The 27569-nt window shown below is 42.5% G+C and overlaps 1 protein-coding gene across 1 annotated transcript in view; it reads left to right on the forward strand.

Moving 5' to 3' along the window:
- The first annotated feature begins 3432 nt into the window (after window positions 1–3432).
- The window catches only part of LOC306928529 (seizure protein 6 homolog), a 60974-nt gene continuing 36837 nt past the window's right edge, over window positions 3433–27569 (forward strand). Inside the window, exons 1-2 of the mRNA XM_079508732.1 lie at window positions 3433–3508; window positions 5291–5424. Coding sequence (XP_079364858.1) covers window positions 3496–3508; window positions 5291–5424 — 147 coding nt within the window. The 5' untranslated portion in view covers window positions 3433–3495. The remainder of the gene's footprint in view (window positions 3509–5290; window positions 5425–27569) is intronic.

The following is a 27569-nucleotide window of genomic DNA, read 5'->3' on the forward strand; positions in this document are numbered from 1 at the left end:
CACGTCTTTGTGTGGCAAAAACCTTTGTATAATGTGTAGGTGTATCACACTTAATTGGCAGCTCTGTGGTTTATGCAACCTGTTGGGGTGCAGTGGTTCCATATAGGAACACTCACCCTGGGATACTAAGGGTGATATAAGCCAATAGGAACACTCACCCTGGGATACTAAGGGTGATATAAGCCAATAGGAACACTACCCTGGGATACTAAGGGTGATATAAGACATTCATTTTCCGCCAGTGTCAATACCGTCCTTTCATCTTAGAACCATGTGAAGTGTGCTTGCAGCTCTCCCGCCTCATTAAGACAAACTGTCACCCACGGAGTACAAGATAACGGAGGTGTCAAAACACATTGCGGATTATTCCCGTTTGTACGCACATGGGATCAAGACTATACCGAGTGTTGCTTCGATCAGTATTGTTCTTCAATATTTAGGGCAGTCCCACTACTAGAGGCAGCTAGTATTTTCTGGCGTACAATTAGAGAGTACTGTGTCAGTACAGAAAACAGTACAGTCCAGTTAGTTAAAGAATGAACAATGCACTGTTGGAAATAACTATTTATTTAATTAGTGCTGGCGGTAATCGTCCAGGGTCGTCTGGTCAAGATGTGTTCTTCTAATAGTTCATCGTTCCCGAGTCTAGTCAAGCGACTTAAGACAGATACATTGGGTGCCCGAGAACTAATGACAGGAACAGTGTTAAATATTAGTGTTAAATAATCAGTGGAGTCTAATAAAGTCTTAGAACCTAAATAAACTACAATTCAATAAACTACACCTGTAACGTACACCTGTTCATGACAGGGTGTCGTGCCGTGATAGCAAAGAGATTTAAAATGGCCTGTGACTTTTGAAACCTGGTTTCAAAATGTGATTTGGAATTTGGAACACAGTTGCATAGAGGATTGAGAACATAACATCTGACATACAAAAGCAAATCTGTGACAAAGTGCAGGATTATTTAGGCTTATTTTATAATGCGTGGTATGAAAACATTGATATAAAAGACAAGGTCCAGAATTTGATGGATTATGCACCGGGCCATTGGGGCCAGTGCCCATGTGCCCAGTGGCCCTTGACGGCAAGAGCCCGTGGGGGCCATATATATTTACATTAAATAATATATTAAATATAGTTCAAATATGTTCTACAGTGCAAGTCCCCTCCCATATAGCCAATTAGCCATCTGACTAACTCAGGTAACTTTTTTAAGATGTTCTATTTAATAAATATCATGTAAGTACTAGGTTATAAAAATTTAAATCCTGTACGATGAAGGAGGAGCTCTACAGGAGCATTCTTAACGCACACATGCCTTACAACTCATAAGTAGTGTGTTTGGGTGAACACCCAACTGCCTCTTCTGGGTAGCGTGGGTCAGAGTGGGGGGCCATAAAAGATAATTGGCCCAGGCCAGGGTCCTCCATGAGTCTTAATCTGTCCCTGCATGCCAGCTGCTTATTTTTGAGGCGTTGATGGCAACATGCATGTCACAGAGGAGCTGCTCCATCTCCAAAGTCTGAAAGGACAAATGAAGGGATTGGATTTATTCGAAGCAGTGGCTGTGGGCTGCTATAGAGAGCCTGAAATTGCCATGGCAGAAGCTGAATGGAATTACCACTTACTGCAACAAAACCAGGAGGCATGCCCTAATAATACTTAGACAATGTGACGCAGTAACATCAACCTGCGTCCCCCCCTCCCCCTTTCAGACAAAAATCGTGGAACATATAGTGATTCATATATGGTGTCTTTTAGGTAGCCTATACAGTCGACATAATTTGCCTGCCAGGAAGCTCCACTTGAGCACATTCATAATAAATCAGGAAACGTGATTTGTTTTCCTTTATGTTGCTTCTGCTCATAATCTGTCACTAACAATCTGTCAGGATCATTAAAACCTTATCCCACCATGGTGATGGTGATAGAGCAGATAGACATACTGTCAGGATCATTAAAACCTTATCCCACCATGGTGATGGTGATAGAGCAGATAGACATACTGGCCCTCATTTATCAATCTTACGCAGACAGAGAAACGTGCGTACGCCAAGATCACCATCACAGGATTTAGCAATCTATCATCACTCTGCCTTGAGTGTACGGCCTGCTCAAATCTCATGTCTGCTCTCAGGTCGTGTAGGAGGCCACATCAGTTTGTTCCATCGTAGACATGCCGTGCCGTGCAGCATTGTCTGGCAATCTGACCGGCATTTAACATTATGCAGCAGCCACTATTCACTTGATGATGTAACCGAACATCTTAAGTGGCTCTTAAGTATCTCTAACATAAATACTGTAGGTAGTTGTAATTATGGGATTAACAGGTGACACAATTACAAGCATTTAAAAGCAAGGTATTAAAAACTATCTACTGTATTATGTTGGATGCTTAATCAGTCACCCAATTAAAGGGGAGCATAAAGCTTTAATAGTTATTCAGATATCTGGACATTTGGCTTTTTAAGACCTACAGCATAAGCGCTTGCTAGAGGATGGACATCTCCAGGGCGCACAGGAAAGTCATATAATTGGTGCTGGGGGAAATTGATATTGAATGATAACATAGCCTTTGCATAGTTTGCAAAGATTATTCCCACATCATAGGCTGTATGATAATCCCACTCGCCAAAAAGTGTTAAAACATGGTGAAAATGTGTTATATGTATTATAATGGTTTCAATATTGTCTTTATCATTTCTAGTATCTACACCAGAAGAAACAAATGGTGTGAGACAGAAAACTGCAGAGCTGGACAGAAGAATCTCAACACCCTCCAGCACCCTGGACACGGAGGGCGAGGTCCACCAAACACTCAGCACAGTTTCGCCACTAAACGTCCAGAACCGCTGGTCCGTTCTCAAGGGCCAGCTGCTCCATGAGCGGCTGCTCACCAAGGACTTCCAGGGAGACCAGCGCTTCTTCCGAGACGATGGATCTCTGGCCGCTGATCCCACCATGCCAGGCTCTGCCCCTGTCTCTGCCCTGGAGGAAGGGGAAGCCACCACGCAGCTCGTGCCCCACGAGGATGCCCCGGCGTTCTCAGACATCGCCACGACCGCCACCTCGGCCGCCACGACTACCCCGCTGACCACATTCGCTCCCACGGCACCTCTGTTGCCTGCGTTTGCATCGCAGAAGAAGGTCTCTGAAGACAAAGGAACAGGGGTAGACGTGGGGACAGCAACCACAGAGTCCCTGACTACCTATGTGACACATACTAAGAGCAATGAAAACCACCCCACCACAACAACTCCTTCCACCCTGAGAGGCCTGCCTTACGGCCAGGGTGTGGTTCCTGTGGAGACCCCCTCTGCACCCACCTCAGATAGGACAGCGGAGGGCAGGGGAGCAAAGAGTACAGCAGGAAAAAACAAAGACAGTCCTGGCCGTCCGCTCACCAAGCTGACCACAGCACCGGAAGTAGAAGAGCGCGAAGGAAACGCATCTACTGCCACAAGCACTATTACAACCACCACCATCACCACCATGCAAACGTCAGGTACCGTCAACAGACCTTATATTACAAGGATGGCTTAATGCTTGCTTCTGATTGGTCAATCACTGAATTAACTATGTGTTATTTCTGGATAATGACTGCTGAGTCAATAACAGTAGCCTCGCGTAGCCAGCCTTCATCTGCCTTTGCAATGCATATTGCCCCTAGCAGATTTAGTCTGGCCCCTCTCAATTGTGGAAGGGCTTCACGGCCGAAATGGTGACGCCAACCAGAATCGTCTGGAACAAGGCTATAACCAACCAGGGCCCAGTATTCAAATATGGGGCGGGACATTGAGAAAACAAATCTAACACTGAGAGGGACGAGACTAATATCCACACAGTGATATTAGTATCGCTACGTGAGGCTACACTAACAGACCGCTGTCTAATCAAAAACTCAGAGCACCTGCTGCGCTGCTTGTTTTTGTGCTGTATCCAACATGACAGCCATGTAAACAAAGTCAACAACAAAGTCATTTGCACCTAAACATTGCTCTCAAGAATGTTTTTGAAAAGATTTGAAGGGAGAAATAGACAATGCAAGTTTAACCGGAAATTCATTCTATTTGATCAACACTTCCTTATTTTCCGAGGTGACCGTGTCCACCCTGAGCAACACTTATGGAATACTTTCATTAACCTACGCAAGGAAATACTTAGTTTTGTTGTTGCTTTTGGGTCAATATAATAATAGCGGAATAATTGACGGCCAGCCGGTCATTGTTGAGAAATAAATCCCTCGCTCCTTTAACCACCTTGAACCTGTCGTCCTTATTTTGAGCATGTGATCATAGCTTGATTTTTATTTTTATTTTTTTCAACAAAAACAAATCTAGAAGGAGTCTGTTAACAGACTGTATTCTGTATATATTTTATATATATTCTGTATATATTTTAGATGATCAAATGATCAAACCAACAAGGTAAATAGTTAATGACCAGAGTAAAATGTATTATCTGCCATAGTTGCGCAGTTCACTCTTCAATGCAAGTAAACCGGGCATTAAAAGCACCACAACTTGCCGAGTTCTCACCCGATTTACAGGTGGTTTGTTTTGTATGATACTGGATTTGGATTAGCAATGCTGGTTTTCATACCAAAATGCTTATGTAGATAGTTGTAGTTGTAGCCTACTCATCATTTGTGCTCATGCCATTAGTTGTTGGCCTACCATTTTAATTTATCAAAATAAGTTAGTGTGATAAAAATGGTAAATGGTGCATTTATATAGCGCCTTTATCCAAGGCACTTTACATAGATTGTGCATTACATTCACCCATTCACACACACATGCATACACAGATGGCGGCGGAAACCATGCAAGGCACCAACCAGCTCATCAGGAGCAATTAGGGGTTCAGAGTCTTGCTCAAGAACACTTCGACACTAACTCTGGGGGAGCCCGGGTTCAAACTGGCAACCTTGTGGTTACCATCCGGCCACTCTACCCCTGAGCCACCACCGCCCTTACATATAGTAAATGCCGATATAGTAAATGTTGGCTTAATTTTCGGTGTACTACCTGGGGAAAAGGCTGCCACTGACCCAAGGACAGAGAAATTTAGAATTAGGTCTGCCAAGTGAGCTCATCCAGTAGCGATAACAGAGTTGTTCATGTGGCAAACCAATTTGGCCTGCACTTTGTCTCATCCACTAATCCCAGAATGAGACGGAGCCTGGAGAGTGTGACCGGCCACGGGACTATTCCGACACAGGTGGACTGTCGGAGGGATCAATGGTCTGGGCAAAAGGGATCACATGTCTTTTTTATGTCTCCTCCAGGGCCCTGCACTCTGAATTTCACTGACCCCGAGGGTGACATCGAAATTGTGCAGCAACCTGCCATCACACTGGATTCTGGCATGGAATGCACCTACCTGGTGACAGTCTATCTGGGCTATGGCATTGAAATTCAGGTGAGTGCTGCTGACTTGTCATCATTCAAATCCAATCAAAATGACTCAGTGACCCGACTAGCTTGGGTTTGTGGAAAAATCTGTAATGTTTAGGTACAGTAGATGCAATACTGTAACATACTGTAAGTGGGTTTTTGTCCTTCATTTGTCCTTCATTTGTCCTTCATTTTACAATACGGTCATTGGCAAATTAGCGATGCGACGCGAATAAACGATTACATACCGGTATTAATCTGGGGTTCCTTGACGTGAAGAAATGTGGGAACCACTGCTTTAAACAACATTAGGAAGCAAGCCCAAATAAGCAACTACTGTACACTTTAGAAACAAGCCCAAAAAAACCACAACAAGCAACTACCAATAAAATATTTACAAGCGACTTTACAGAAAGATAAGCCATAGGTCGCTTATAATAAGCAGACATGGCAACACTGACTGAAGGAAGAGAAGCACACACACAAGGAGCCCAAGTACATTCACGTTGAAACAGGTGGATAATTTGCCACTCCTCTCCTCCTCCTGCTTTATGTCCTTGGTATCCTTTCCACCACTTCTTCACTACCGTGGTGGGGCCCAAGAGTCATTTGGGATCCACCGTCAGTCGGCCGCCCACTCGTGCCGTCGGTAAAATACAATTATAAATACTATACAGAGAGTTGAGTTGACCAAAGTTTGCTGCTAGCACGCAAGTGTTTTTACCTATATTGTTGTTTTTTGTTTTTTAATATATATTTTAAATATATTTAAATATATTGATTTTAAACCTGGGAAAGCACAGGTGTGCAATGCTGTGAGCATGAGTGTCACCACTCCTCTGACAATGAATGCTGAGGTACTGGGGGCCCTGTTGTTAAGGATGCTATGGCCCATGCTGAGCAGTAATTGTACTGAACTAGCTTCCAAAGGGAGCCAGCCCAGCTGCTGGAAGTGCTCTTTGCCAACATGGTCCCTCACGGCTAGTCCCAAAACAATTAACCCTAACAGATTTGTTCTGCAAAACCTGCAACTTCTCTTACAGGATTTTAGTCAGGCCTTCCTACCATGAGCAGATGGCATAATCAAAACCACAAAACAAGTTGGCTAGTAGATGGAGATTTGCCACATCCAGGAATTGAGCTTTTCTGGCCTGAAATTTTGTTCTGCTGTTTACCATGCTCATGAATTTTTATGCCATAATTTCACCACCCAGGTTATAGCTAAGGTCTGGCCCCTGAGGTCAATTTGGGACAAAGCCAGTTTGCACAGCCTGGGTTGGGAACCAAATAAAATATTTTCTTTTTTTGGCCATGTGAAGGGACAATGTGTTATACCATAACTTGATGTTAGTGAATTCCTCACAAACAATGGCCTGCAGTTTTACCACATCCTTATGCTGAGCCATCTGCATAAAAACAGGTTTATATTGCAAGCTGCTTTTACTGGAGGTCATTCAATTAGAAGTAGGAGATAAGCCATTTCAGGTCGGAAGGACTCAAGTTTAGAGCATAAGGTTTGCTCTAGCTCTGCCTGTTACAGTGTTAAGGGGCAAACGTTCTTGAGGTTAACCGGGGAAAAACAATGTCAATGGATTTGTTTTCACTGACCTTTATGTCATTTGCATAATTTCCAAGTAGTAGTATTTCAAACTTGTGCATGTTTGTGGAAGCATGTTTTGGGGTCTGTTCTTAGTCTACAAAAGTGAACTATATCAGGATGTGCATTATCTGGCATTTGCAATTCTTCAAACACTTAATTTACCAGCAGAGACTTGAAAATGGGTGAGCTTTGTCTTGCTGCCTCTGGAGGGCTAAGATAAGTCTAAACGAAAAGTGTTTGTTTGAGCACCATTTCTCTGAATGCCTCCTTGGGGTAACTTTGCTAAAGCTTAAAATACACAAACTGCATGCATGCATGCAGGCAGGCAGGCTCGCGCACATGCGCGCGCACACACACACACACACACACACACACACACACACACACACACACACACACACACACACACACACACACACACACACACACACACACACACACACACACACACACACACACACACACACACACACACACACACACACACACACACACACACACACACACACACACATCAATTCAACACATTCATTCAGCGTGAAATCTGGTCTGTAAAGAATTACATGCAGGCAGAGATGGGGATCCACATACAGTATATGCACCTCTATCTTACAACTGGACCTTGTGCAGTCATGTGGGGACATTCAGTGTCTTACAACTGGACCTTGTGCAGTCATGTGGGGACATTTAGTGTCTTATAACTGGACCTTGTGCAGTCATGTGGGGACATTCAGTGTCTTACAACTGGACCTTGTGCAGTCATGTGGGGACATTCAGTGCAGCCACAGTACAACTGGACCTTGTGCAGTCATGTGGGGACATTCAGTGCAGCCACAGTACAACTGGACCTTGTGCAGTCATGTGGGGACATTCAGTGCAGCCACAGTACAACTGGACCTTGTGCAGTCATGTGGGGACATTCAGTGCAGCCACAGTACAACTGGACCTTGTGCAGTCATGTGGGGACATTCAGTGCAGCCACAGTACAACTGGACCTTGTGCAGTCATGTGGGGACATTCAGTGGACCTTGTGCAGTCATGTGGGGACATTCAGTGCAGCCTCATCTTCAATGAAGATGTACTGTAACAGCTGACGGAATAGAATAGAGGCTCATGTCTCAGCAAAGGTAGAAACTGATTGAAGCAGAGACCTGTGTCTCATCACGACCGTCTTCTACCTGATTTATGACAGACAGACAGATAATGAGAACAAAGCTAGAATGAAAGGTACAGAGAGAGACACACACACACACACACACACACACACACACACACTACTCAAATACTCCCCAGCTTGCTGCTTATTGTAGGGATGAATACACGCACATGCGCACGCGCACGCGCACACACACACACACACACACACACACACACACACACACACACACACACACACACACACACACACACACACACACACACACACACACACACACACACACACACACACACACACACACACACACACACACACACACACACACACACACACACACAGCATGCGCACACGCACGGACGCACGCCAACCACAGACCAATCACTTCCGATACAACCTAGCCAATAGAGTCTGGCTAAACCCAGACATGCTAACTTGGGATTCAGACCTGACTCTCCGTCGCTGGAAGTGATTATGTAAGATAGTGGGGTCTGAACATGGGACTATGTCACTTCTTCAACCACTTTCAACCTGGGTTCCCTATTTTTGGCATGTCATTATAGGTAAAAACCTATATTAATAATATACAAAACCCTAACATATAAGTATATAAGCTCACAGTGTGGTGTGCGTGTATGCGTGCGTGCGTGCGTGCGTGCGTGCGTGCGTGCGTGCGTGCGTGCGTGCGTGCGTGCGTGCGTGCGTTAATGCTTATGTGTAAACCACATTAAATTGCCTTGCTGTTTAAATGTGCTATACAAATGAACTTGCCTTGCCTACTTTAGTTCATTAGACACAGTGTGACTCCTTAGAGACTTTTTGATTATATTTCTGAGACACAAATACTGTATGAAGCAAGCATCCAAAGCATATGCAGAAGTGTTTATTTTAGTATCTTGGATGGAGATGATACACCTGTGGGTGTAGTTAATCAGAACTTCAGCCATTGAGTTTGGCAGTACATACTGTATCGTCGTTGTTGGGTGGAAACCTTGTATGTCCCAAACCATTCCTTTTTCATTACTACAGCAAAACAATAATAGATAATAGTGAAAATAGCCGGTCTACAAGCTAACAACATGTCACATCACAATTGTCTGCTGTTTTCACTACTTTTTATTTTATTTTTTATAATTTTTATCCCACGATTTTTGCAACCCAGTTTTTTCACCCAGTGCCAATTAATCCTGGGCGCTACACTTCCTCTGCCAACCTGGGGGGGGGCAGCGGACTGACCTAATGCCTCCTTCTATGCATGAGGAGTCCAAGCTGCTTCTTTTCACCTGACAGGGGGGAATTTCCCTGGCCGGACGTAGCGCGTGGAAGGAACACGTTATTCCGACCAGTTCCTTTCCCCTCCATCAGGCGCCCCGGCTGGCCAGGGGGAGGTACTTTTAGAGACCAGGATTACTGCATGTTTTTGTGAGGGTACCTACCCTAGGGGACACGGGGAGAACATGCAAACTCCACACAGGTTTTCACTACTTTTGTGCGACACTTGGATGATGAACTATAGGGCATTAATAACATTAATATATAAAAAGCTTAAATATGGAGATATGAGGTTTCTACCCGATAGCGAAGATATGTTGGATAAAGACCTTAGTGCACTATTCAGCATGTTGTTCTACTTGTTGCAAGTTACAGAATGGGACTTCAACTGGATTAACAGCGATTGTCTTTAAGACAATTGTAGCTATTCGGAATGGAATATGATACATCTGATCAAACAATAGCAAAACATGGGACTTGAGCAGAATCCCTTATCTGATTTCAGAAGTGCTTAACACAGCAGGACATACTTGCAGACATCGCTGAATGTCACTGTGCTCATTTGCACAACCTTATGCTCAGATAACTTTTTAGTGTCCTCCATTGGCACAGTCAGTAGCGCCGTTGCCTCACAGTAGAAGGTTGGGGGTTCGATTCCCACCGGGGATTGCATGTTCTCCCCGTGACTCCTAGGGTAGGTACCCTCAAAACAAACATTCAGTAATTCCAGTCTCTAACTGCCTTGATGGAAAGGAACTGGTTGGAATAACGTGTTCCTTTCACGCGCTATGTCCTACCGGGGAAACTCCCCCCATCAGGTGATAAGAAAAAAGCGGCCTTCTCACTCCTCATGCATTGAAGGAAGCATGAGCTCAGTTCGGGGCTCTCCCCAGGTTGGCAGAGCCAGTAGCACTCAGGTTTACAGCTTAGTCAATTTGGCACCGGGTGAAATGAAACCTCGACACACATATGCATCTCCTCATACCGAACAAGTTTCGTGCTCTTACTTTTGACCTCTGACCTCTAGATCACCCGCCATTTTGAATTATATGAAAATCAATTAAAATGCATCTCCTCCCAGGATCTTTGATCAGCACGAAATGTTCTACACGTGAACTTTGGACCTATACGGACATGGGAAAGTATAGTACGTTTTTTTAAGTGAAAAAATGTTTTATGAGCCAATGAAAATTGTCGTTTTGTGAAAATAAATCTTTACTTTGTTCTGTTGTAGTGCCTGTGGCTTTGCTGACCTCTGCTGGTCTAAAGTGCCTCACCTGTCAATCACCTGAGAGTTCTGGCTGTCACACCCTGTGTCACCTGTTCGTGATTAGTGGCAGGCTATATAAGAGGAGCTGTGACCAGCAGCTCATTGTCTCCCAAACACCCAAACTGAACAGTTGTGTTCCCTTTTTGTTGCTGTTATTATTTAGTTAAGTTTCAGATGGGCTGGTCGTTTTCTTTTGGGTGTCCATCAGTCCCTGTTTTGCAATGTCGGATTTGTCGGCAGAAATGTCGGCAGAAATCGGCCTCATGGTGGCGCTATAACCGGCAGATGTGGAGGGATGCAGGGAAAATGTTTTTCCATGGCCTCTAGGGAGTGCGCATACAAAGTTGTACACAGATCGATGCAGTTATAGGTAAAAACAGGAATTGCCCTGTTATAGCGCCACCAGGAGGCTGGTTTGGAAAATAAATTGTGTCCTCAGCCAAGTGGAAATGTGCGTGTATAATTTCACGGAAATTGCACACTGTTTGTGTGATTTGTGGCATTTTGTTCGAAACGGACCAATCATGTGAGCTTTGGAAGCGAATCTTAGCCAATCAGGAAGGAAGATGGGAAATGGTGCAGATCCGTGTTGATCACATGACTATGGAGATAGTGTATACCGAATTGTGTGATGTATGGATAAAATGTGTACGAGTAATCTACAGAAATGTGTTTTGCCTAAATCGGCCTCATGGTGGCGCTATAACAGGCCGTTGAGGAATATTTGGGGCAGAGGTTCGTCGTTGGCATCCAGAGAGTGTGTGTGCAAAGTTTGGCATGGATCGGGCCAACGGTGCCGGAGATTAGCTGGACGGAAGGAAGGAAGGAAGGACGGACGCACACACACACACGGACGGAGTGCAAAACATACTCTCTCCCCATGCCTTCGGCCTGGTGGAGACAAAAAACCTTGACTCAACCCTTGGTCAGGTGGTTGAGCCAAGTTTAAAGGGCCGTAACAATGCTAGAATCTGATTTGTTTAGTGGGAAACCTGTATAAAGAACTTGATCCTGATCAAATCAAGTTTACTCTTTACTCATGAATTGATTGATTGATTGATTGATTGACTGATTTGGACACCTGGCCTTTCAGGTCAGGTTTGTTGTGTCCTGAAAGGATTCCCTTCCATGGATGGTCTGGTACCGGATGGTACCCAGACCTGGCGAGCCGATCTGGAACTCTGAACCCCCCTTCCCCCCACAAATGTGGTAATCTGGTTCTCCAAATTGGAGAAAGAGACTGATTTTCCTTTAGAACTGAACTGGGACTTTTCAAGTCAACAACTTAAAGTGGCCCCCATTTGTTTGTTGTTTTTCATGAATGTTCAAAGCTGTTTATTTTCAGTGAAGTTTAATAATAGTTTTTCAGTTAACCTTTAATCCCTGTTTCCGACTCTCATTTCATTGGTTTTCACTCACTCATTGAGCTCCTCGTCCGAATCTGGTACATTTTCTGGTTTATATGCAGTCAATTAATTTATCTTTACCCACCTTTATCATTAGTTATCCTTGCGCAACTTGCTACAAAAACACTGAATGATTTTGCTGTTCACAATGGAAGAACTGATTGTGTCCAGTTAGCTCGGTGGGTAGAGCTCTTGCCTTTGCAACACATGGTCATGGGTTCAAATCCGGGCACCGCCAACTCAGTGTATGAGTCTTCAAGAACCCTGCCCCCCACTATAAAAAAACGACCGTCACAATTCCATGGTCTTGTTTCTATGGCTTATTGTGGCTTATTCTTATTGCTTTCCTTATCGCTGCTTGCAGCGATTCTTCTCTAGTTATAATTATAATTATAATAATAATGTCACACGACTACTGGTATGTCACACCGAAGATATATGTACAAGGTCACAATTTGTGTTTATCAAAACATATGTGGAGTAAAACTCTTCCTCTATCATCCTTTTGTATGTTTTTAAATGTGGTTACTGTGATAATAACATTTCCACCTGGTAGGGCTGAACGTTTTCCGATTACATCAATTAATAACACAGTGAAATATTGCTCAGATCAATGCTTGGGCCTTTCATTTTGAGAGCACTATTCATCAGCGTCCTTTATGTAATCTTTGTTGACAGTAATCTCCTTTTCATCATAGTTCGAGATAAAGAAACTGAGACAAAATGGATTGTTGTTGGAGCCGAGCAAATTGATTGCTTCCACTTTTCTTATGAGCTTATTTGTCATGCTCGCATATCTACCTCCAGTGGGATCACAGACTGCTCCCTTCCATTAACCGGTAGAATTGCAAGGTTTTGTCTGAGATAATCCATTAGCAGATTTGTTCTCTTGGTGGTCCATTGGGCTTGACTGTTTTGACTGAGAACTCAGAACTCTGTTACAGGTAACATTCTCTCCCTCAGAGATGAAGTAAAGAGACTACACATATCGAAGTGAGTGCTCTGTTTTTCAAGGACAGACCTCCTTTGGTATGCCCTCTGAATAAACCTACAGCACAGTGAGCACACCACTCACTGGGTAGCATTGTCACTGGCAGACAGGCCACTGTTGTAGGTGGTGAAGGTGAAGAAAGTAAAGGAAAGAAGGCGAGAGGATACAAAAGGCAAGCTATAGAGGAGATTAATATTCTTCACGCTGTTCGGCTTGAATTACACTGGAAATGATAAAAGGAGACAGCTCCTCATTTCTTATTGGAATATCATTCCATGCAATCCCTGACAATCCACCAACAATATATCATAAAGAATTGGTTAATACTCCTTTCAACACTCTGGCCAGTTTGTAATTAAAAGAGGATGAAAAATATATATAAACGTTTTAGAACATTAATTTTGGCCAGTCTGTTCAGCTCTACAGCCAATGGTTATCTGTCTGTATTGTGATTTATTTGAACAATAATAATCAATGTTGGCCAATGGTTGCATTTCCAGCTTTCAATAAAGAAGTTAGTGCTAGCTGCCTTGCAAAACCAGAATGCAGGGATGAAATAAAGTAAGGCATATGTGGTAGTAGGCGAAGTACTTTCAGGTTTCAGAGTGCCTGTATTGTACTGTGTGTGAAATAAGTTAAACAGCATGCAGTCAATTATTTCTATTATGTAACTACTGTAGCCAGTAGTTCAGAGCAACGCATTATTATGTCTCATATACGGATGTATGTTGAAGGCTCTCATGTTTCTTAATGGTAAACCATATTTGCTTTATTATACAGAAATATCAAATAGTTGCATTTTCATGAAAGCAAACTGGTATGATATTAATATGTTTTATGGCAATTACTTCTTAAGGAGCAAATATTTTTGCCAGGGACCCCCATGAAAGATTTGTTTGTAGATTGTCTATATTTTCAATTAGCCAATGAATATACGTGTTATGTGGTTAAACAGATTTTGATGCTATAATTTTGAGACATTCAAATGTCAATTTGAGACTTATATCTAACATTTTCTCGCCGTGCCTTTGGTCAGAGACTCAGAGGGAATACTTTCAACATAAAATAAATTTAAAAAGAGAAAAAGGTTAGTAAATTAAAGATGAGTCACAGCCAACATCAAGCTGTCCTCTGACGGCATGTCTAAAATCCCCCCGCATCCCTCTATTCGGGGCTTTGATCCCGAGGTACTTAAAAATCTGATGTGACGTGTGTTTTATTATTTGATCAAGCGAATCCTTTGGGTTAGCCAGCTATCGGCTCTTTCCAGGCCATCTGTCCCTTTTCCTTGCTCTGCACTGATCTAACGTTACCTGTGTGAGTCTCTGTAGTGGTTATCAACACGCAAGGGACTTGAGAGAGGGGGGGGGGGGGGGGGGGGGGGGGGGGCGTTCAGGGGTCAGTCTAGACTGGACGTGGTCAATTTTAGCCCAAGGCACAACGTATGGTGGAGGGTTCGGTCTCCATTGTCCAACATGATCTGAGTCAGTGGTAGAGCCGGAGAGAGATTTGGATGGCATGGCTATAATATAATGTCCTCATCACACTGTGATGAGACCTAGTTCACCAGCGCCACCTCTTTGTTTCTGTCTCATGGTGTTTTTGTTTGTTTTTCAATTTATTTCCTGCAGGTCTGGTTTGAACATTCAGACGCAACCAGAGATAAATCATTGGACTAATTTACATGAAACTTTTCGGCTGCAAAGCAACTTCGGCTGTGATAAAAAGAAACACACACTTGTGTGAACTGAGGGGCGCTCTTAACTCATCCATCGCCACTAGGGGGCGCCAAAAGGCCCTGACCGCCACCATATATCTTTTATTTTATTTTTTATATATATATATATTTTTTTTTACCATGTTATAAAACACGAAAAACACGTCCTTGGCGCTCCAGGACATCATGAAAAAGAAGTTAAATAAGTCCTTGGCGATGGATAAGTTTAACCGTCTTACTGCCATGGCATTTTTCAGAATAAAGGCACTAGAGTGTCAAGCAGATGCGGCAGATTTTACTCTGAAAAGCACCCACCTTCCATTTTCCCCCAAAACCGGGAGTTGAATTCTTCCATTACTATTTTGCGCTACCTCGTCTGATGTCTCATTAGAAGTGTTAATATTCCAAACGAGTCAGAAATGAGGAGAGAACATTGCCGTTATAAGCAAAACCATGGAGAGCGACGTAGATTTAGAGAGAAGAGACAGTTTAGTCAGGCTGTAAACAAAGAAGTGAACGGCAGTGTGCATGCACGAAACATGTCTAGGATCGCTGAAGAAGGCATGGCCAAGCCCCGCCAAAAAATGGATTACAGCGATCCCGTTTTATATCATTAAACAAGCTTTAATGGCGGAGAATTCCATCAGAAGCAGCTGGATTTTATATGACGGAATATTCCGCCATAAGCAATTAATGTTAATCACAGTTGTCCGTTTGTATTTCCTTCTTCCTTTATTTCATTTAACCTTTATTTAACAAGGCAAGGGGGGATTAAGAACAATTCATATTTACAACTGCAGCCTGGCAAAAGGTTAGGCGTTTTCATGGAGAGGGCAAAAGGGGCAAAAAACAACAACATAATAATGTAAAAACTAATCTACACCAAACATCTAGCTATTTGCTCATCTGTCATTTTTTGCCAAATGCTCTCCCCAGAAAAGGACATTAGGAATTATGGGGGCCATATGTTAGACCGACATATGTGGCTGGTTAAGACTCACCCGCGGCTTCCGCGGTTAAGTTTGTGGGGTAGGGTGTCGGACCATTAGGATGTCAGAGAGTCCGACTAAAGATATGCACCCAGGAATTATGTGGTAAATGCCCAATTGGAATTTCTACAGTTTTAGATGTTTTTATTAAGGTGTCAAATGAGGAGGGACCTTTTAGGGTCCTTTTAGCCTTAATGTCTGACTGTACCACGTGCTGTTTACATTTCTGACTAATAAAGTATTCAATCAATCAGTCAAGAGCAGGGTGGTGCTGGCTTGCAGCATGGCTGCCTTCATGAATGGGTGAAATGTAATGCATCCTGTAAAGCGCTGTGGACAAAGCTGGTGCTGTATAAATGCAGACTATTTACTTGACGCAATGTTAAAAAAAAAAGAGGAAAAAAAATAAAAGTTGAACCAGGAATGGTATAACGGTTTCAGTCCATCTGTGACCCTAGCCTCCAGCAGCATCAAACACACGACACACAAGGGAATGTCACAGGGGAGCCATGCAGGCCTGGCAGTGTAATGGAGGCCACGACAGGCCTGCTGGCTTTAATCAACTTGAGATGAGACAGCAGGAGCCTTTGTGCCACGCCTTAGGGGAGGATGCCAGGACATAAAGGAGGCCAGTTTGATCTTGACGAGCTTTTTAGGGTGTCAGGGTTTATAGCCGAGATGAGTTTTCGTCAGACCGGGCCCTCCCAAGAGGAAAGCTTTCAGGTGACACTAATTGCTGCGCCACCTAGCTAGCTGTCATAAAGGGAAGACGACTCTGTCTGGCAGAGGGAAAAAATGCTCTCCCTCTCTAGCTCTGTCAGTGTCATGGAGAGTAGGGCTGAGTAGAGATGCAAGTCCCGAAAATAAGAACAGAAATCAGCAATGCATGTATTCAAATCTATGCAAAACCGCACCCTTCCACAAATAACAAACTGAGATGTCCAGGCCCATGAGGGATGTCAGGAAGCAAAGTCAATTCATCAGAAAGAAAACATATAATAAGTCTCATTAACATATTTCATATGCTGAAGTTCCTTTAACCTCCCAGCTGATAAGAACTTCCTGAAGGAAGCATATCTTTGGGTATAGGCACTGTGGCAGGCTGTGGCAACTGGGGAGTTGAGAAACTTACAAAAGTGTCAGCTACAATGTGCCAGCTGCTATTGTGTTTAAACACAACATGGGCTGCTGTGCTTTGGGATTAGCATTCAACTTTTGCTGATTAGCAAGCCGCCATTGTTTTAGACAACCGTATAAACAGGAAAGGGTTCGGTCTGTTTATGTAGAGGTGAATGTTCCACTGAGATAGCCATAGTCATACAAATAGCATCATAATAGTGTGCTCTCTCTCTCTGCTAATGCCTTTGTCAGGATATGCATGAAAACAGCAGTTGGCAGTGCTGCATCACAGTGGCTAACATTGTAATAACTTCTAATAAGTATTCATAAACCAAATTCGTAGATTGACCGTATTCACACAGCAGTCATTTTGTTCTTACTTGGGATGAGGTTTTCCACCCCTGAGTACAGTGTTGCCAGATGGAAATTTTACTATTGTACTAGAGGCTTAAAATTAGCATACACAACCAAAAAGGAGAAACCACAGGTTTAATTTCCGCAGCTGTCTGGGGTCTAGTGGGGTGTTGGTGACAGGCTGATAGCTAGTGATAGTGATAGCCTACTACTTTCGGATCCGCAAAACGCAGCGAAAAAAATGCCCCAGTGTGCACTTTACTGTAATGCTTGCCATTGACACTGCACTACTGTATAGTTCCAAAGATAAAATCCTCAGGCTGATGATGAAGAGCGATACATGGACCACGTGATTGCGTCATGGCGAGATCAAAGCCGGTCACTCATAACTCTCTCTTTAAACGGGTCTGGCCCTCTCTAATCTGTGAGTTCAACTCCAACCTCGGAGTCGCTGTCCATCACAGATGTATTGGAGGTTGACGGGGCTGGGGCAGTCATTTTCTGATACAAGTTTGCTGCGGTCAAAGAGCAACCTGTATGCGTAAACTTGACACATCCACCCACAATAAAATTCTCACACTTTGATGGAGAACGGCAGCCTTGCACACTCCAATGGGGGCACACGCTCCATCATCGAAGTATCATTGGGTTCATACAGAGAATACGATAGTTATCGTACAGCCGGCAACACTGCCACTGAGTATGAACTGAGAACCTTTGTACTGTGTACAAAGGTTTCAATGCTCTCTGCGTAAATATGAGCAATATGGATTAAAGTGAAGTATAATGACTGTTATCAAAGCTCTGCTCAATTACCTGGAAAAAGCCTTTCTTGGAATGTTGCTCCGGAACAAACAAACCAAAGTGTGAAATAACAATTGTTATCATACTGGCATTACTGCACCCACTGAACCTAAATGTTGGTTGAGTTCCTTGACAGTATGGAAGTGTACTTATTTCTTATTCACTTAATTTCCCATTTCTATGTGACTATGTGAGATTGTGTATTTCCGCGGCAGTGGATCACCGGGTGTTTTCAACAGTATAGTAAGAAGCCGAGAGTATATGTGTTTACAGAGTTATTTGAGAGGGCATGAAAAATAAATTCCTGGCTGTCACTATAATGCATTGTCAATGTCAACAGAAGCATACACAATGCAAGGCAAAATACACCGACATCAAATGTACGTTTTTCTCATTGGAACAGACTTTAGTGTGCATCACATGGTATGGATTATCTTGAGGCCATGTTTCATGTCGTCAGATAGCCTGTAACCCTAGTCACACCTGTCAGCTGCAGGAGGCCACTATCTGCCTGGAATGTGATAAGATGCATCTCCCTTTTTACACTCTCTTCACGCTCACACGTTGCTGCACGCTGCACAGCAGTGCATTCCCGGGATGCTTTCTGTACAAGGAGTTCCAGCACAAAGTATAAAGAAATCGTGCAGAATGGCAAACATAGCCAAGTCTTTTGTTACTGTGATCGCAGGGTTATCGTCAGTTTTTTCTCTTCAGATTTTTCTACACCCTGGCAGCAGACCACGGTCTGTCAATGAATGGCATTTTAGCCCTGCAGGATGGTCAGTTCATTGAAATGGTTTGATTGAAGAGACAACGGCCGGAGGAAAGAGATGACTCGCCACATTGCCCTTTTCTCTCATTCTGACACAGTTCAGGAAATATTTTATTTGAAGAATAAAAAGGGAGCACCTACCCAGAGGACAGAGAGGATACTTGATTCTTACTGTTTTGTAGGCTATCAACATTTCCAGTTGAAAATTATACAATTCTATTATATATTGACTGATGGCAGTGAAGTTGACTGATAGCAGTGACGTTTTTGTCCGTTATCAAATTAAGAACGTATTGGGGGATTCGCAGAAACTATTGTGGTTAGGAATGATCAGCTGACTATCCCAAAGACACTATTAACTAAACGTAATATAATGACTCATGTTATCTCAGGTGGAAGTGGCCTATCTTGATAATTGCAGTGTTTTTTCTAGTATCATTGTAATTATAATAATGCAGTACCTGTTATCAAAGTAGCTGGAGGCCTGTCTATGACATCAGTCATGTACTGTATAACCACCAACGTTGGAGAGTTCTGGGAGATACTGCAGTATATGGGCTAAATGTGGACACAGGCACACACAGACAGAGATTCTGTGCATTTATACGTACGTATAGATAGATACGATTTAAGATTTAAGATAAGATTTAAATACATCTCTCTCTCTCTCTCTCTCATCTCTCTCTCCTTTCCCCTGAATCAGCATATGTTTCTTCCTTATAATTCACCTTGCAATGACTACATGCCACATTTCCAAATAAGAAACCAATTCTGTAGACCCTGTGGCCCTGGCCCTGTGACCCTTGTGGCCAACCAATGATTTTGGAACATAATGAAGTTTGGGCATCGTCCAAAATTAGGTGTTGATTTGAAAGACATTGTTGGATGGTTCAGACATTTACGTACTTGACGAATTCTATTCTCACTCTCAAATAGTACTATAGTAATCTGTTGGTTTTGCCGGAAAGTCAAACATTTTATGTGAACATCATTCCTGGAATGTGGAATCTATAATCACGTAAAAGGGTGATGGCTCAGCTAAAACTGATAAAATCGCAGTGGCTGAAGTAAACTTGAGCCGAAAGAGACTTTAGGCGAGCGAGTTTTGCCCATGAAGGGTCGTCTTCACCAAATGTTGTAACACAAATGCTTGCAGTGTATAATTTAGTAAATCTCAAGAATACACTTAAACTTCATTCACTGACATCCATGTTGAAAACAATATTTTCACTTCAGTAACCGCAGCTTTGGTGGGGTTATTGCCTGGGTGAAATGGGTTCCCTCTACAGTTGGAGGCCATCGATATTGTCCTTTTCTTTTTGCTGAGGTTTGCGTGATCTGCGCAAAAGGACAGTTAACCCATTTTGGGCGGGAACCCCTTTTGGTGTTTTAAAGTTATAATTTAGCTATTGAAAAATAGCAGATCTACAAGCTCATAGCGCGCCACCGAGTGGCGCGCTACGAGCTTGTAGGTCTGCTATTTTTGAAAAATCGTGAAAATATTTATTTCAGAAAACTGGAGGATTTAGAAGGATTTTTTTTAAATTTTGAGGTCAGGCCTAAATGGGTCAAATAATAAGGGACAATATCGGTGGCACCCAACTGTACCTCCTTCCCTCCCTCCCTCTCCCTCCTTCCACCTCCGCTCTCTTCCTGATAGAACTCTGGTCTGACATCATCTCCCCCAGCCCCCCCCTCTCCCTCTCTGATCTGAAATAGGCTCTCTTTCTCCCTGTCCAATATGTTAACTTCACAATGGACAATATTCACAATGGATAATGACACAATAGTAACAGTGGTATTGCCCTTTAAGCCAGCTCCCATTATAATCCACCGGGGTATGGAATGTATTTACATGGCTATAGTGTGTGTACTGCATGCATGTGAGCCCACAATGAGTATTGTGAGGTGTGTGTGTGTGTGTGTGTGTGTGTGTGTGTGTGTGTGTGTGTGTGTGTGTGTGTGTGTGTGTGTGTGTGTGTGTGTGCGTGCTCCCTCTGGACCTGTGGCTGCGCTGCTGGTGAAGATAAGGTGGTCTGATGTCTCCTGACACGGCCAATGATTCATAATTGAGGCAGGACAGCTGTTCCTGGCTGCTGTGACAGGCCCCAGAGTGGATGACAGATGACAGTGCCCTGTGGAGACAGCCTATCTGGCGGTGCAAATTTACACCCACTGCTCGCTCACCTGTCCCTCATACTATAAGCCTGCCTGCGACATGAATAGAGAGTGGTGGCAAAGGTCAAAATCCCGCCCCGCTCCCTACAACCTGCTTATATGTGAATGTGAGCTGTTGCGATTCAATGTAGGGCTGCAACTATTGTTTTTTTATTTTTATAATGATATTTCATTGACAGTATCAGATATTTCAAGTGTCAATGGTGTACAAAGGTGTCGATGTTTTTTTGTACTCACATGACGAACCATGCATGCCACTCTACTTACTAGTAATAAACATAGGTTACACACATACGCATATTACAGATAAACGAACAAAACAGAAAACAAAAACAATAATATAGCTGCAAGCAGCGATAAGGCGGGACCAAGAAAGAAGACAATACGCAATAAGAACAATATGCGCAAATAAGAATCACAGGCTGAGTTGTCGCTACCTGGATTTGAACCAGTGACCCTGTGGTCCAAAGGTGAGAGCTCTACCGACTGAGATATGCAGACACCGTCAGTTGACTCATTCTAAACAGTAACATCATCCAGTATTTTTGGTAACAACTGTCCTGGTCTTTATCCATTACTACAGTGTGTTTTCACGTACAAACTAATCTTTGTACGCTTTCAGTGCTATTTGGCATGACGCTCTAACATACTGTACAGTTGCAAAAGCATATGACGCTGCATGTATGTATTAGGGACAAAAGAAGAATTTTCACAAACCAGAAATTTTCATTGGCTCATAAAAACTTAGTTTTTTGACTTAAAAGAAATGTACTACGATTATTTGTCCGTATAGGTCCAAAGTTCACGTGTAGACGTTTTTGTGCATTTTTATCAAAGATCCTGGGAGGAGTTACATTTGAACTGTTTTTCATATAATTCAAAATGGCGGGTGATCTAAAGGTCAGAGGTCAAAAGTCAGAACACGAAAGTTGTTGTGTCATTGCTAACGGTCAAACGGTTCATGAGATATTCACGTTCAAAGTTTGCATTTTCAATTGAGTGCTATAGCGCCACCATTTGGCCAATCGTCATGGGCTTCGCATAGTCACCGTTTGGCATGGTCCTCTACCAGATTACCGCGTTTCACGAAAACCGACTGCACCGTTCAGTCAGAACTGCAATTGTTGGCGGAAGAAGAAGAAGAAGAAAAATAAACACAAAAACAATAAGTGACCAAAGTGACTTCTTGGTCCCTTAAAGGTATATTCAGTGATCTCACTTCATTCAAATATCACTTATTTTTTCTTTTCTTTTTTATAAACCTCCCTACTATAGAGTGTGCTGACCATATAAAGAGTTCCTCCCTGTCCCCAGTGAGCCCCTGGGGTCAAAAAAACCCTAGTTTCAGTTTTGGTGGCGGGTGGCAAAGCCTTCATCCACTCAGGATGAGAGGGGCCTTCCTCCAATCATGATCGAGTGGGGGTGGGCCTTGGTGCACATGCTGTTGGCCTGTTGCACTTCCCCCCACTGTAGTGCGTGCATGTGCACATTTTGTTACCGGGGCGGACTGGGTGGTTTTCCAAATAACCCAAATCACTGAATGCTCCTTTAAAAAACAAGATCTGACATAAAATGTCATTACAGGTTCCTGCATTATGATTATTATTTTGGCAATGTCTTACATGCAGTTACTTTATCAGCTGAAGCTCTATAATTAAGCATTATGAAAATGTGTCTTGCTACCTTTCCAATGAAACATGGCGATGGGCGATAAGAGAGCAGAACTAGAAAAAGTGCCCCTCGGAGCACAGGTCTCCACCAAGCCAGGTCAGGTTGTGGCCTCCTGGTGGCGCTATAACAGACCAATGTGAAAAGAATGGGATATATTCCTCAGCCTAGTAAGAAAGTGCGTGAAAGATTTCACATAAATTGCACGCTGCGTTCATGATTTGAGGCTTTTTGTTCAAAAGCAATCAAGCAAACTTTGAAAGCTAATTATAGCCAATTAGCATGGGATATGAAATATCGGACAGATCCTTCTTGAGCACATACAGGTAACTGTAGAGATACTGTGTAACGATTTGCGAGATTTTTGGAAAGAATCTGGAGGAGTAATATCAGAAAATGTGTTTTACAAAGGTCGGCCTCCTGGTGGCGCTATAAAAGGCAGATGTGAAAAATGCAGTTCAAAGGTTTGTCCTTGGCCTCTAGGGAGTGTGCATACAACGTTTCACGCAGATCGTTGCAGTTATAGGTAAAAAAATTAAAAAGCTGCCTCATGGTGGCGCTATAACAGGCCGTTCTAGAAAATGTGGGGCAGAGGTTCCTCGTTGGCATCCAGGGAGTGTGTGTGCAAAGTTTGGCATCGACTGGGTTAACGGTAATAATAATAATAATAATATCTGGGACTTATATATCGCTTTTCATGACACTCAGTGCCGGAGATTAGCTAGTAACGGACGGACGGACGGGCGGGCGGACAGACGGACACACACACACACACACGGACGGAGTGCAAAACATACTCTCTCCCCATGCCTTCGGCCTGGTGGAGACAATGAGATCACACAAGCTTGCTTAGAGGTCGGCGTCAGGGGTGCCAATGATGGCTGGCAGATGGGGTTACATTGATATGTAATACTTCAGAGATTGTAGCGAATCAGTGTTCCCAAACATGTGAGAGCATGGGAGAATGTCCCTGGTGATTGGTGACGCTTGACACACTTGTGTTAGTTCTGGGATCAGTTTAGCGAGCCTAGGAATGTCAAGATTTTAGTCGACTAGTTGATTTAGTTGACTAAAATGTATTTTGGCGGGCCTTAATGCCGTCGATTTTACACTTGCTGAAAATAGCCGATCTGCTATCTTCAGCATGCAACCAAGTGTAAAATGACTTGTGTCTTACTTATACTGGATCTTTTGACCACTAGTCGCTTGCAAACATTTTCGTCTAGATTTTATTTGTTGACAAAATTGTCTCTATATTTAGACTTTTTGTCATCATAGCTTAGTTTTCGTCAGTGAAAAAAGGTAGTCGACGAACATTTTTTGTCATAGTATTAGTCGACAAAATCAACACTGGAATTGATGGCTTTGAGTGCCTCTGCCAAATATTGGTCTGAAAGGTTGGTTCCGAGTTCCGAGGGCTGCAACTATTGATTCATATTATATTTTTCTATCGATACATTTTATGATTAATCAAAACATAAAGTCATATTTGTTTAATTGTACGAATCAACACCAAAAACATTCTAATTGATGTTCAGTCAGATAACTCACAAATAGATTAAGAATATGAATAGCTTGAGAACATTTTATTTTATAAAATGTAAATTCAACTTTGAATATTATATCTTGCCGTTCAGGCTCTCCTATAATTATTCTCTGCTCTGCACATTAGAAGAACAATTTAAGATCAGAGAAGATATACGTATACATGTTTATTACATGGCTTGGTTGAATGCTTGATTCTGATTGGTCAATCGCTGAATTCAGCGTTGTGCTATTTCTTGATAATGACCGCTCCACTCCATAACAGACCGCTCAGTAATCAAAGCCTCAGAGCACCTGCTGCGCTGCTTGGATTTTATGCTGTGTACAACATGAGAGCCATGTAAACAAACACACGTCATTTACAAAGTTCTAATTATTGCTCTGAAGAATGTTTTGGAAACATTTGAAGCGAGAAATAGACGATGCAGTTAGTAACCGAAAATTGTTGCAGCTGGGCAGACTTATGGATATACTTTCAAATCAATACCGTAAGCAAGGAAATACCTCGTTTTGTTGTTACTTTTGCGTTTGAATTTATTAATTTATTAATAAAGCAGCCGTGTAATAAGCAGGATAATCTATGACGCGATGGTAGTTGTTTGAAAATAATGCCCTTCTCAGTGTTTATTCTTCAACAACTACCGCCACGTCATACATTATCCCTTGCATAACAATCTCTTCATATTATATCAACGGTTCGTCAAACGAATCAAATTGCACCCGGCCTTAATGTGGACGCTGTTAGTGACTTTCTCAAAATAGTTACTAGTTACGCTAATGCTGCGTTCACAATGGCAGCTAAATAAGAAGCTACAAAGTGACACAGCTTATGTCGCCGAGTCATCGCTGAAGCGTTGATCAACGCGCTTGTTGACGTCAAGCGTGCATCCGACAAGCGAGAAAAACACAAAAGTATATATATAATGCAAACATGGGATGAAAAAGAACAGGGAACTGGCTGACTGAATTGTGTAGCGAGAGAGAGGGAGAGAGAGAGAGAGAGAGAGAGAGAGACTGGGGGGTTTTGTACTAGCTGCTGCAGTTGAAGCCAGCTCAACTTGGATTGTAGCTTTGTAGATTTTGTAGCAGCTACAAACATCAGGCTTTGTATCTTCACGTCAACTCAACTTGAAAATGTCAAAATGAAGGGTGGCCTGTTGCTTTGTGGCTGGCAGTGTGACGGCAGCATGAGGCCTCCGAGTCTGTCGGTGCTCATGTTCAGATAAGTGATCAATCACATGTTCACTGTGCTTGCTGTGATGTTAAATTATTGATGAATGCTATTGATTAGCTGTATCATTATCAACATTACTAAATGTGTCGCTGTCGACTATTCTTAACAAGGAACAATCAGTGACATTGGGATGTTAACATTTTTTTCTTTTACAAAATAGAAAATACAAATCTACTTCATTAGTTTATTTTTACTCTCTGAATTCCTCCGATATACATTCTATTTTGCACAGAAGAAAGTTTTGAAATAAATGAGTTGGTTGGTGAGGACCAAGACTGAGACAGCAACTTCATCAGAAAACCATAAACATTTGTGTGGTGAATCAAAAAATATGATATAAATTAAATACCAGACATAAGATATTGCAGCTTTATTTATTTAACAGTTTTAGTCTGGGAGCAAAATAAACACAATCATTTCAATAATAAATACAATTGTTAATCGTTTTTAATTATGATCACATTGACTGCCTGTACTTGCATATTTGCATATTTGTGATGCACTTTACATAGTCTATAAATAATAAATATTGTTGCTGCCGGGCATTAACCTAGTAGTGTCACGGTGGCAGAATGACTGAACCCAAATGCAGAGCAGAGTAGTTTCAAACACTGGTTTATTATTAAAGAAGCAGCTTAGCTTACAAAAAAGGCAGCAAGGCAAGCACAGGCAAACTCAGGGAAGCCAAAGGCCAAACATTTCAAAAAGTACAAAGCAAAATCCAAAAAGGCAAAACTAAACAAAACACAAGTCCAAAAAAATTTAAAAACCTTACAGAACAAGAAATTCCAGGTACAGGAGAATCACAGGCAACATCCAGGAAACATCAAGGTTGGGCACCGGACAAAGGTTTATGTTCTGACAGTGTGAGTGTGGGATGAGTCCAGTCTTATAGTGAGCAGGTTGATTGTGGAAGTGTTCACAGGTTTGTATTGTGGGCATGGCTGGGCTGGGGATGGAGTGGGAACAGGTGTGTGACAATGACTGAGGGTAGGAATGGAGAGTGGGAGTGGCTGACAGGGAGACATGGGCTGCGTTCGAATTGCTAGGGTTGTTCCCTACTCCCCATACGGGGACCCAGACTCAGTGGACTCAAATAGTGATTAAGTCGGACAATACTCCCTGTATGGGGAGCCGACTCTGACGTCAATATCGGTAGAGGGCGCTATAGGTCCGCGGGTTCATGTACTTTTTATTTGCATTGTAATCCCCGTTTCACTCATTTGGATATGAAGACTACAAAAAAACAGTCAAAACGCTGCTGCTGAAATGATGATAAAAAGGTTATTCTTTTAAAATAACATAGGCCTATGATTATTATCAATAAATTAATATTATATCCATTATCCAGCAATATGAAAACAGTGCACCACCTTGACAATATGAAAATATCAGCAGCATGATTATGAACCGCTAATCCTGGGGGGGAGGGGGGGGGGGAATAGCCGATCTATAAGAAACGCGACGTCCGTGTTGTGAGCTTGTAGATCGGGTACTTTTGGTAAAGAATTACCAAAAGTAGCCGATCTACAAGCTCTGCTCACAATACGGACGTTAACAGAAACAGCAGTCCAATAAATTACTGCCTACATAATGAAGTTTTAAAGTATTTAGTGCAATTCAATGAAATAATGTTAGATAACAAATATTTTTTAATGGCAGGAATTAATTAATATTAATAAAACATATGTTCGGAGACACAATTAATGTGTCTCACTAGCCCTGATACATGACTGCCATGATAATCATCATGATGATTATCATGGCAGTCATGTATCAGGGCTAGTGTCTCACATGCATGTACAAAATATATATTGGACTTTAGCACATAGCTTTACAACCTCACCAACCTTAATCCAAAAACTATTAAAATATAAGGCCTTCTACAGCAAGCAACTCATTCCTCTCCTAACGTCATGCGCTGGGCCTGGGTGATACAATGAATCAGATTAGTAATAGTAATACTATTGCAAATGAATTGTTTTATTATAAATAAATAAAACAAAACAATTGCAAATAAATGCACAGATCATTTGTCTCGAGATCTGTAGCTTCGAGATTCGCCAGGGAAGAAAATAGAGGGGAAACGAAAGTT

The sequence above is a fragment of the Electrona antarctica genome, assembly GCF_951216825.1.
Source record: "Electrona antarctica genome assembly, chromosome: 8".
Classification (NCBI taxonomy): domain Eukaryota; kingdom Metazoa; phylum Chordata; class Actinopteri; order Myctophiformes; family Myctophidae; genus Electrona; species Electrona antarctica.